The 12,280-nt window shown below is 38.2% G+C and overlaps 1 protein-coding gene across 1 annotated transcript in view; it reads left to right on the top strand.

The window, feature by feature from the left end:
- Nucleotides 1–4,040: 4,040 nt before the first annotated feature.
- MTMR8 (myotubularin related protein 8) overlaps nucleotides 4,041–12,280 on the top strand; it is a gene marked incomplete at its 5' end in the record, with an annotated part of 30,909 nt that continues 22,669 nt past the window's right edge. The window contains 4 exons of the mRNA XM_026653093.1: nucleotides 4,041–4,193; nucleotides 5,142–5,304; nucleotides 9,097–9,254; nucleotides 10,828–10,956. Coding sequence (XP_026508878.1) covers nucleotides 4,041–4,193; nucleotides 5,142–5,304; nucleotides 9,097–9,254; nucleotides 10,828–10,956 — 603 coding nt within the window. The remainder of the gene's footprint in view (nucleotides 4,194–5,141; nucleotides 5,305–9,096; nucleotides 9,255–10,827; nucleotides 10,957–12,280) is intronic.

Genomic DNA, 12,280 nt, shown 5'->3' with positions numbered 1-12,280 from the left:
ATTACATCAAAAGTTATGTTAGTGGCTTTGTTTGTGGACTGTCATGAGCATTGTGTATTTTTGCTTTAGAATTTTGGTTTTTGCTACTCATGAACAGTACTTATTATCCGATACAGTGTGTTACTTGGGGTATGTCCGCACTTGCCATTTAAAGTGGAAAAAGTCCTTTTTGTGTGTGTGTGTGTGTGTGTGTGTGTGTGTGTGTGTACGTACAAAAACCGTGCTACACTTGCCAATGACTTTTTGTGGTGAAACTCAGAAGTTTCTCTGCAGAAAGAAGACCACCTCAACGAGAAGCATGCGGCTCTTATTGGTGATGCTTTTGTGGTGATGTGCAAGTGAAGGCACGTTCTTCCTGTTTACAGAGCTTTTAGCTTCTGCAGGATATCCCAGTGCCTAGGTGAGCACTCTGGCCAGCAGCTCTGCTGCTCTGACGCTAGGTAAATAGACATCCACCCCTCCCCCTGTAAAGCCCCGGGAACTTTGAAACTCCCCTTCCTGTTTTCTTGGCAAGTGCGCATTTATCATCTGGCGAGGTGACAATGCCTGTTCCACAAAGCAAACGATCCCCTGCTTGGAGCAATGCTGAGCTACTGGAGCTGATCAGTGTTTGGGGAGAGGAGGCTGTGCAGGGACCCAAGGTGCCCTGCAATCTTCCCCCCTTCCCACAAAACCTATCGTCAAAGTGGAGAGAGCTGCACCATGGGATAGCTGCCCTCAGTGCAAGCAGTGATGGAAGTGCTGCAAATGTAAACACTCTCTGATGCCTGTGGAAGTGAGTGAGTACACAAACCAGTGCTTTTCTTTCACCGGTTCACGATGACCGCTGAAACTGACAGCGCAAAAACTCTGAGAGTGGTGCAGTTGTACTGATTCAGCTGTGCTGGTGTAAGATCTCTCCTGTAGCTGCTCTGTGCTAAAGGGAGAGAGCTCTCCTGTTGACATAATTAATCCACCCCCAATGAATGGCAGTAGCTATGTTGGCAGGAGAAGCTCTCCCACCGACAGAGCGCTGTGCACCTTACCACTTATCCCTGGGCGACATAAGTTTTGCCGACATAAGTAGAAGTGTAAACATAACCTTAAAGCTTGTCTACACAAGGAAATTGACCAGCATACCTATTGCAGACTAAGCTATTCTGCCATAACTCCCTGTATGGACACCTTATTTTGAAATAATTACTCCAATCATAAAGTGGGCTAATTGTTCCAGAATAAAATCACTAATAGTTTCCATACAGGGGAGTTCTTGCAGGCTAGCTATGCTAGTTAATTTCTTCAGTATAGATAAAGCTTTGGAGGAGTTATAGTAGCTTAAAAGGCTTTGTCTGTTCGACTTAGAATACTATTCTGAATGCTGAAAAGCTTTTCTAATTGTTTACAAACTGTTCACATTTTGCTTAAAATGAATAGCTTTAGATGAAAACTGAACATGCCATCCCTTCCATTGGTAATCAGCTCCTGGGAGTGAGTAAAAGATTACAAATTAGTTTCGCAGGCTGCTCTAAAATATGTGATGCTGCTACCTTGTAACTTCCTTAAAGGTGAGTAGTGTTTATGAAACATCCCTAGAAGTATTTTGCTTATGTTTAAAAGAAGGGGGAATACATTGGGTTGTGGTTTTCTTTTTCTTTTCTTTCTTTTTTTTTTTTAAACATCTTATTTAGGTCATTAGTGACCACAAGTCATGGTTGATTTTATTTTTATTTTTATTACACTGTTCATTTTGGGATGACTTGAGGATTGGCAACTGGGTAGTTGTCCACTTGTTTAAATCAAACTCAAGTTGCTAGTAACAAAGTTGCCACCTAGCTATTGGTGACCTAAGAAGTAAATGTAACTATATCAATCAGGTTCTAATTGATGATATCATGCACATGGCCTCAGTGATTGGTGCTAATTGACGCTTTACAGTTCTATAGGTGGTCCATTTAGGCTATGTCTACACTAGCACTTCTGTTGGTAAAACTTTTGTCAGTCGAGTGTGAAAAAAACACACTCCTGACCGACAAAAGCTTTTACCGGTGAAAAGTGCCAGTGTGGACAAAACTACCACTGCTTGTTGGGGTGGTTTTATTTCGCTGGCGGGAGAGCTCTCTTCTGCCCACAAAGAGCGGCTACATGGGAGACCTTACAGTGGCATAGCTGTGCTGCTGTGATACGCAGTGTAGACGAAGCCTAAGATGAAAATTGAGTCACATTGGTGGGATGATGTGGGTGAGCTTGAACTGCTGTTTCCCATGTTGAAGTCATTGTGACTAGAACTTCAGACCTAGGCACAGTCAAATAGAGCTGTTTGGGAAATGTATTTTATTTCCCACAAAAAGAATCTAAGATAAACATTTTAATTTTAATCAAAAAATTTTCATGGGATTCCTTGGGTTTTAATTGAAAACAGAAAACGCCAAAAAATAAAAAGGCATTACTTTTGACTAGCTCTACTTTCAGCCTGGTATGTTTTGCCAGGATTGATTCACGGTTAAAACATAATTTTCTTCCAATTAATGTTCTGTGTTTTTTGCCTTCATTTAAAGAATGCATATATTTGAACATCCTCATATTTGTTTAAGATGTCACTAACAAGTTTGGTATGGTAAACTACTTGATACAACTGTTGTGTATTTTTAGTCACTGACATTTGATGCTTCCCAACTATAACTGGTTGTAGCAAGTGGAATTTTTCAAGGATACTGGTCCATGAAGTGGTTAGAGTAGGGCTCTTGTACATTTTAACTCTGCCACGTTCCAGAATGTGCAAATACTCCACCACACCAGTGGGTGTGGGGTTGAAATCAGAGGGCAACTTAATAAAACAAAATATAAATAACTTTCAAAATAGTGGGTAGTCTTGCAAGTGACATGTTACGTTTGCTTGGTAAGCATATCCTGCCAGCTGTTAATTCGTTGCTGTGGCCCTTTCAGAAAAGTTAGCAATTTTTTTACTCTTTAGTTATAAAGTGTATTTTTAAACACTAGGTCTAGTATGTATTGAGAGGGATAATTAAGTACACTTGCACTAGGCACTTTAATGTCCAAACAGCTATTCCTTATTGGACTGATAAAGGGCCACTGTGGTGCTTATTGCTATAGATGTAAAATATATAATGTTGAAATGAGGCTTGTGTTCCAACCCTCCACTTCCAGTTGCTTAGAATTTTCTGACATTTATTTTTGGCCTGAAATGTTCCATGCTTTCTCTCAGTCCAACAGTGACTTTTTACTTTTGATTTTTATTGAAGAGAGTGTGTGTGTGTGAGAGAGACTTCCTATATACATTCCAACTAATTTTTTGCACTATTTTTTGCTCATCTGCTAAAATGAAATTAACTACTTATTGTCCTCGTTGAAGAAGGACATGAGCCTGAAGAAAATCAGTTCAATAATTTTAAACTTTAAAAATAAGTTCATATTTTTCACAGCATTGTAACTTTCTGTTGACTCTACTGGTTATCTTAGTGTGGCTTAGAAAAATGGGTGTTCACGTTTAAGGACTCTGCTATATAGACGGTTACTAGTACTTTCTCCTTCTCTTAAAGAAACTACATACCTGGTAAACTAAGTATAAAAACCAACGTTAATGCAAAGTTAGAATTGAGAAATCAAGCATCCAGAAGTATAGGAAATTCCAGAGGGCTGTTTCTACCACATTGTTAACTTAGTCTTGTTACACATGCAGCATTTTTTCCTTCCTGTATTTTCTTAAGCCTTAAAATAGCTCTGCAACCTTGCAAAATGGCAAACTTTTATGACCATCTCAGGCACAAAATCTGCTTGTCTGTCTTTCACCAATTACCATAATGCTTGATAAAGAGAGAATTAAAATGTTAGTTACCTGTCAAAAATTAATCATTTGGGGTGAATCGAATCTTTCAAGGCTATATTTTATTTATCTGCAGCATAAAACATACAGGATGTTCAATGTGGCTGAGTTAATGTTGCAGGAGAAACCTTTACTCAAGCATCCTTTCTGAGCTGTGCATTGAACATTTATACATGCTGCACTTCAGATGTAAATTACAGACCTTTTAGCTGTAAGTTGATTTGCTTTTCCTCCCTTTTCCATATTGCAGGTAGAAAATGTCAAATTACTAGATCGTTATACCAATAGGAAGCCAGCAAATGGGACGTTATACCTGACAGCTACCCATCTGATCTATGTGGATGCTTCAGCTGAAGTCCGAAAAGAAACGTGGGTATGTTGTAATGTGTGGAACTTGTAAAAATATAAAGTTAAATGTCTGATTCTGGTTGTGTGTAATAGTGGTTCCATTAATTCAGAGGTTATAATAATAAACTTTTATAGCACTTTACATGAAAGTGTCTTACAAAAATAGAGTTCTTATCCTTTAGACAGTGTTAGATTCAGGAACAGAACCCAGCTTGCTTGACTTCCATCCCCAAGTTCAATATGCTAGACCACAATATCTTAATTTACAGCATTTGGATGTATGAAGAGTTGAAGGCAGCTGTACTTCAGCCTGAGGGCAAGTCTACATTACCGTGCTACCTTGGTGCAGCTGCACTGATACAGCTGTGCCAATGTAGTGTATCTGGTGAAGATGTGCTATGTGGTGTAGCAGACTTACACTATGTACCTGCAGAACTTTTAAATCTCCAGGACCTTGTTTCTTGTGTTTGCTAGCGTATCTGTTTTCATTTGAGAATAAGATTCAGTATCTTGTGAGTCATCTTTTTTAATAAATGACTGTAATTCAGTGACTACTGTATCATTTCCATCCTAGTTAATGTTGGTATTAAGCAATGCAAGTGTGTGTCCATGATTTCCCCCCAAACATAGGTCGTTTCCAACACCAAAAATAGACTGATCAATAGCTATTATAATTGAAAAGCTCTCATTTTCCTTTGTGCAATTTGACCATGCAAAGGAAATACATTTTTTGTTGCCCACCCCTTAATTAAATAACCCAACTTGAGGGGCTATTTGGATTTTTCATGTTTGCTAGGTAATTTGTCACTAATTAGCAAAGAAGGAGCTTGTGGTGTTGGACTAGGTGCTGTAAGGAAATGATTAGATAAGCAGAAACTTCTCACAAATATTGTTGCAGAATCATTCATATCTGGTTATAATTCTCACTTGTCAGCTAGTGCAGAAAGATTTAGTCTCCCTTCCTGTTTTTCAGATTCTACATCATCATATAGCTACTGTGGAGAAGTTGCCTCTGACCACATCTGGATGCCCATTGCTTATTCACTGCAAGAACTTCCGTGTGGCACACTTTGTCATTGGACATGAACGGGATTGCCATGAAGTGTATACATCCTTGCTTAAACTTTCACAGCCAGGTACTCAGGAGTGAGTCTGTTTTGAAATCTAAAGGCAACTAATTGGCAAGTATGTTTGTGCAATGGGAAAAGCCGTGGTTATCGGCTGTTGGCTTTCCTCAATCAGCACAGGAAGGAAGGATTTGAAAGGATTTGAAATCTTAAGCCATTTCCACCACTGTTGAGCTGCTGTTTACCTAACACACTGTTGAGCTGCTGTTTACTTAGCGCACTGTTGAAGCACAAAATTCTGGCCCTCAGAAGAGGGCTGGTAGCTTGCAAGCAAATGCAGTATTTACTAGGGCTGTCAACCAATTAAAAAGATTAACCATGCAATTAATAGCATAGATAATGGTATTCTATTTTTGTTTTATTTAAATGTATTTGGAGGTTTTCTACCTTTTCTAATATATTGATTTCAATTACAACACAGAATAATAAGTGTACAGTGCTCACATGATATTTTTTTATTACAAGTATTTGCACTGTAAAAAAACAAAATAAATAGTATTTTTCAATTCACCTAATAAAGAGATTGCACTACAGTACTTGTATCATGAAAGTTGAACTTACAAATGTAGAATTATGTACCAAAAAAAGCATTAGAAAATAAAACGATCTAAAATTTTAGAGCCTGCAAGTCCACTCAGTCCTGCTTCTCATTCAGACAATTGCTCAGACAAACAAGTTTGTTTACATTTGCAGGAGATAATGCTGCCCGCTTCTTGTTTACAATGTCACCTGAAAGTGAGAATAGGCATTCGCATGGCACTGTTGTAGCCAACGTCGCAAGATATTTACGTGCCAGATGTGCTAAAGATTCATATGGCCCTTCATGCTTCAACTACCATTCCAGGGGACATGCATCCATGCCGATGGTGGGTTCTGCTCAATAACAATCCAAAGCAGCGTGGACCGATGCATGTTCATTTTCATTATTTGAGTCAGATGCCACCAGCAGAAGGTTGATTTTCGTTTTTGGTGGTTCGGGTTCTGTAGATTCCGCATCTGAGTGTTGCTCTTTTAAGACTTCTGAAAGCATGTTCCACACCTCGTCCCTCTCAGATTTTGGAAGGCACTTCAGATTCTTAAACCTTGGGTCGAGAGCTGTAGCTATATTTAGAAATTTCACATTGGTACCTTCTTTGTGTTTTATCAAATCTGCAGTGAAAGTGTTCTTAAAATGAACAACGTGCTGGGTCATCATCCGAGACTGCTGTAACATGAAATATATGGCAGAATGTAGGTAGAACAGAGCAGAGGACATACAGTTCTCCCCCAAGGAGTTCGGTCATAAATTTAATTAACGCATTATTTTTTTAATGAGTGTCATCAGCATGAAAGCATGTTTTCTGGAATGGTGGCTGAAGCATGAAGAGGCATACGGATGTTTAGCATAGCTAGCACGTAAATACTTTGCAATGCCAGCTACAAAAGTGCCATGGAAATGCCTGTTCCCACTTTCTGGTGACGTAAATAAGAAGTGGGCAGCATTATCTGCTGTAAATATAAACAAACTTGTTTGTCTTAGTGGTTGGCTAAACAAGAAGTAGGACTGAGTGGACTTGTAGGCGCTGAAGTTTAATGGTGCGATTAAAATTGCAATTAATTTTTTTGAGTTAATCGTGTGAGTTAACTGTGATTAATCGACAGCCCTCGTATTTATTACTGTGTAAATGAGATGGTTGTGAGAGTCTTAAGGCAGAATTGTTCATGCCCTCTGAAATGTTTCTAGTCTGCTATTCCAGAAGAACTTTATGATCCTCTTTTAGTATTGGTGAAAGATGCTAAACTGACAGCCTGGTAAAATGAAATCCTTTGTACAGGTGCAGTGCAGACTTTGCCCACACTGTCCCAGCAAAGTGCTTGAACCCTGGACTAGGTTTGAACTGATGACTTAGAGGACTACAATATGATACAAACCTTCATTTAATCTCCTGAGATATTCAGTCTCTTTATTACAGTATTAGAATTAAAACTTTGTAATCTGGCATATGATCATACATAAATTCCTGGTGCTCTGTTAATGGCTATTACTGTTCCTATAGCTATGAAATATTACAGGTACTATGGTAACTATCACTTGCAGGAGATGGAAAATTAGTTGGTTTCTATTGCCCTGTGGCTCAATATGTAACTTATGTAACTATTCTGTCCTATTCATGGGTTCTCACAGTTTACTCTTGTCAGTTTAAGATTTCTGTTTGTATGCCTGCTTCATCTGGTTTGGCAGAGCAAATAATTATTCATTATTTGCTAGTATGTGATTGACAGTTGAGGGTTACCTGTTTGGCAAACTGGGTACTTTATCAGACTCTGGCAGGACTCAGTCTGTCTCAGGAGAGCTTGCTGTCTTGAGTATCAGCTGAGTGAGTTATTGACAGGATTTGCATTTTTTTAAGAGAAGGAAGGAAATTGGAGGTGTGGTGTGGAGGGGATGGAGGAATTACCATTTGTCAGACTCAACCTGAAGCCCTTGTTGGGCTGACAGTAATACTCAAGAGATCTATCAAGTTTTCCTGCAGGAAGGAGAGCACACTATTGAAATGGGAAGCTACAGGCTGATAAGAACTGTGTTGTGTGAACTCTTTGCAGAAGCTGTAAGTTTTAGTTGCTCTCTGCTGTTTATGGATTAACTCTTCATGCATTGCTGGAAGAGGCCAATGTATTCTTAAAGAAACCTGTTAAGTAGGAAATAAATTGCTTTAAGTCTAAAATTAAAACTTTTGAAGTTATTCATTTTAAAACACTTATTTTAGTGCTTACTTGGTTTTATGGTGGATGTTTGTATTTTGCTTAGCATCATGATACAGGGTACAGGTGCTATGTATGGACCTGATCCGATTGGGTCCTGAGCAGAGGCAATTCCCAATGACTAAAATATGAATTTGAATGAATCTCAGGATCATATATGTATATATGAATGAACATTACATGTACAATTTTGGCCCTTAACATATTGCCCTTCATAAATATAGTCCTTGATCCTGAGAGGTGTTGAACTCATATTTTTGTCATTAGGCACTTTATCATATATCACCTAATGTGATTAGAAATGTTTTTCACTAACTTTCTTTTTTTAAAATTTAAACCATACCTCTGTGCTCTCACTATGCCCTGAACAACAACATTTTGCTAGTGCACAAGAAGCAGACTAGATACCTTTTTCAGGCTGAATAAAGTTCCACAAGTGAACAAACAGAAATGGTGAAAATTAAAATAGATACTTCAAATTGTGCCAGTTTTCATCTATGATGTTGTTAGTAACAAAGGTAAAGAATCCGTACAACATATATGATATCTTAAGTCATAAGGTGGTAATTTAGACAATACCTTCTGATGGACAGTGTTTACAAGTTTTTCATCATCATGAGTTAGTGACAACGTATATTCAGTCTCTAATAGCATGCATGCAAAGGTTTCCTCTAAAGAGAATAGGGAAGAAGTGCATAACAAACTACTAACAAAACTATTAGTATAGTTGGTTGGTCATGTTAGAAAAGTACAAGTAACTTGCTGTATTTTTTTTCTTCAGTCCCCTGGTGTGGTATAATAACATATGTATGTTTCTAGGTCTCCCAATCATTCTTTACTGACTGCTTTAAATGTTTGGTATAATGATATGCCAAAGAACTGGAAAAGGTTTAGTTCTACTAGTTTTCATTTAGTTGTAATCTAACTGCAAAACGGTGATTTTCCCTGTGTGCCTGACCCCAGGGACAATCTTTAGGAGAAAGTGTTGAACATTTCACTTTCTTTTGCATGTGTATTAAATTTTTCTCTTAACTTAATTTTTAAATTTCCTCTCCCCAGTGAAACCTGAAGAACTTTATGCATTTTCTTATAACCCCAAAATGCCAAAAGATAACCGGGAGATTGGATGGAAGCTGATTGATTTAAAAGTAGATTATCAGCGTATGGGAATTCCAAATGACTTCTGGGAAATAACTGATGCTAATAAAGACTATGAGGTAATTTATTGTGCAAAGTAGCCACTCAGTGCAACATCCTTTTATTTGTACTAATGACGTGGAACAGCCCTTCTTCTGCTGCATAACTGATGCCTTGGGAGAAGTGAGCTCAGCCTATCTAAAGCATCATCTTCTTGATATGAAGCCAGAGATAATGATACTGTAAAAGAGCAGAGAGCTGCAGTCTCTGCTTGATTTGCATGATCCCACTGGGAAAATACCAGATATTCATTTTCTAGAGAAGCATCAAACAAACTCACCAGGAAACTAAGATTCCTTTAACTTCCCTAGGTAGAATGGAACCTCCCCAATCCCCCTCCCCATATCTACATACCCAGGTGGGTATCTGATGTATGGAAGAGCAGTGGAACCACTCTGCCTTCTCAGGTTGGGAGTAAAGGGAAAAGAACAAAAGCAGTAAAACTGGCTCATTCTCTACTTGGTTTCAATCCTCTCTCAGAAAAAAACGGGCCTAAATCCCTGATTCTTCCACTCCTACTGAGCTGCTCTTGCCAGTTGCCTTCTTCTCTCCTCTCTTTAAGCTCAGTTAAACCCAACAAGCTTTATGCCAAGAAAGATTTTAAGCATCAGTTGTTCAGACACCTGCTTTAAAATGTTCTCTATATTTCTTTGGAAATTGTACATGAAAAGATCCCTTTCCTGGCTAAAAGACACAGCAGTCAAATCTGAGAAAGGTAAGTCTATTAAATTGTATTGTGTATATACTTCTGCCACCAGGCAATGGATATTCACCAAGGAACACAGACTTAGACTTTCAGAAGTGACCAGTAATTTTTGGTGCCCCCGTTTTTGAACGCCCAACTTGGGGCCGCTGAAAGGTTGCTCCCAGCACTTCCTGAAAATTAAGTCTCTTCAGCCATCTGAAGTTGATCACCCAAAATCATTAGTCACTTTTGAAATTTAGGCTTCAGTGTGTAACTCTCATTTGGGATCTTTTTATTTTTAATTCCTCTAAGGTTTCCCAGTTTAGGTTTAAAAACAACAAAATCTAAGTAAAGACTAGCTTTGAGAAGAGCTTGTGTCTGAAGTGTACACTGAAAAGACTCCAAGCCTTAAAATTTTTGGGTGCTGAAAATTATTCGCGTATGGGGGTAACACTAGGCTGTGAGTATACACCCTGTGTGGTTGGAGCTCATTCCAAGATGCACAGGGCATTGGAGGGGGGAAGTTATTTTATTTAATTTAAGAACAACCTTTCTTCACTTTTAGTCTTTGCATGAGCCACGACCCTCAGAAGATGCATTTTATTAGTATAACCTTACTATTTTATGCATTGCTGTTGTCTTGTTTCTTCAAGGACAAATTGGAATTAATATATCATATGTATACTTAGTTTCGTGCATTCATATTAATGATAGCGTTTCACATGCCTGAAAAACAGCATTAATTATTTCAATCTTTTGAAAGATTAATTTTGGTTGTATATCAAGCTGATCCATGGTTACTATTTATTAAAGCTAAGTAACAAATCTTTAATGATTATTCAGGCATCTTAATATCAATCTGGCAAATAATTTAATATTTGGATTTTTTCCCCCCCTTTGTACTCTAGGTCTGCAACACGTACCCTCCAGAAATAGTGGTGCCAAAGGCTGCTAATAAAGCAACTGTGCTTGGAAGTTCAAAGTTCAGAAGCAGAGGGCGCATCCCAGTGCTTTCCTATCTTTACAAAGAAAACAATGTTAGTTATGCACATTCTACTCTTCTCGTTATTCTTGCTGCCCACCCAGCTTTAATATAGGGAAGGAATGTGATCAAGTTGTTAGAACAGAAGCCAGGAGTTGTATCTTTGCCGCTAACTTGCTAGGTGACCTGGTATAATCTGTGAGATATGGGTAATGCTGACCTATTTCATAAGGAGTTGAGGCTTAATTGTTTTTTTTGAAGCACTTGAGGTCCTTCTATGAGCAATGGATATGCAAGTGTAACTATTGTTTTATACTTTTGAAGAAATTTCTAAACAAACACAACTTCAGCTATCAGAAGTTGAGACCCTTTTTGTTACTTTCCCCTTTTCCCCAAATAAAACAATGACTTGGCAAAGGTTGTCCTCTAAACCAGCATAAAAAAAGCATGATCCTTTCAAACCTCCTCTTTGAAGTTTCACTTCGACCAATTGTAAGAAATGCCTTTTTGGGTTTGTAAACTACTAAGTTAGTTACAATGGACAATCTTTAACAAATTGCAGCTTAACTCAGCTAAACTTTCTGACTTTTGAACAGGAGGAAGTAGCTTGGAACAAATCCCTATTTTTTTGTATTAGCTCAGAATAAGTGAAGTTTGTTCTAACTGAAGAGTAGAATGCAGCTTTTTTAGCTTTGTTGTTTCAGCATTGTTTCAGGCACAGAGATTAGCAAAATACTGTCACAGTTAAATTGTTAGGCTCCAGGTGCTTTCCTAAGGAAGCTTGCCTTGACACAACAATTGCATGGAGTTGTGTTGTCAGAAACTACTGAAGTGTACAGTCAAGTTCAGCATTGCTACAAGTGTGGATCAATAACAGCTAACTAAAGTCATGAAGAAAGGAAGTCAGAGCAAGAGAAGGGGAGTAGATAAGGGGAAGGAGGACAGCAGCAGTTGGGATATGTTGTATGTATTAGACTAAATGGGCCAAATAAACCAGTCACTGTCCAACATTAAACAGTATTAAACAATGTCTGGGCTTTTATATGGGAGACCTCAGCCTGCTTGGTAGCATGGCAAACACACCATTAAAAATTCTTTTAACCTTTTCTTAAAGATACAGAAAAGAAGGAAAAACAGTTAAAGCATTTGAAATTTGAAGTATTAAATAAGGCTTTACTTTTAACAGCATCCCTTCTTCCCTTTAGCTGGAGAGAGTTTTTAAAAGGAAAAACCCTGTTTGACAGTCTCTAAATGGAATCAAAGGTGGTGGTAACTGTCTTTTTGGGGAAAAGAGAAGTTAGTTGAGATGGGCTGGAGATGCTGTTGTTGTTAAAGTCCAGGCTTAGAAAGAAATGTCCCCTTGTTTGACAGTCTCTTAG

Source organism: Terrapene carolina, unplaced genomic scaffold, assembly GCF_002925995.2.
Source record: "Terrapene carolina triunguis isolate 2854851 unplaced genomic scaffold, T_m_triunguis-2.0 Scaffold131, whole genome shotgun sequence".
In the NCBI taxonomy this organism is placed as follows: Eukaryota; Metazoa; Chordata; order Testudines; family Emydidae; genus Terrapene; species Terrapene triunguis.
Note: the sequence above shows the minus strand (reverse complement) of the source record. Positions and strands in the feature narration are given on the sequence as shown.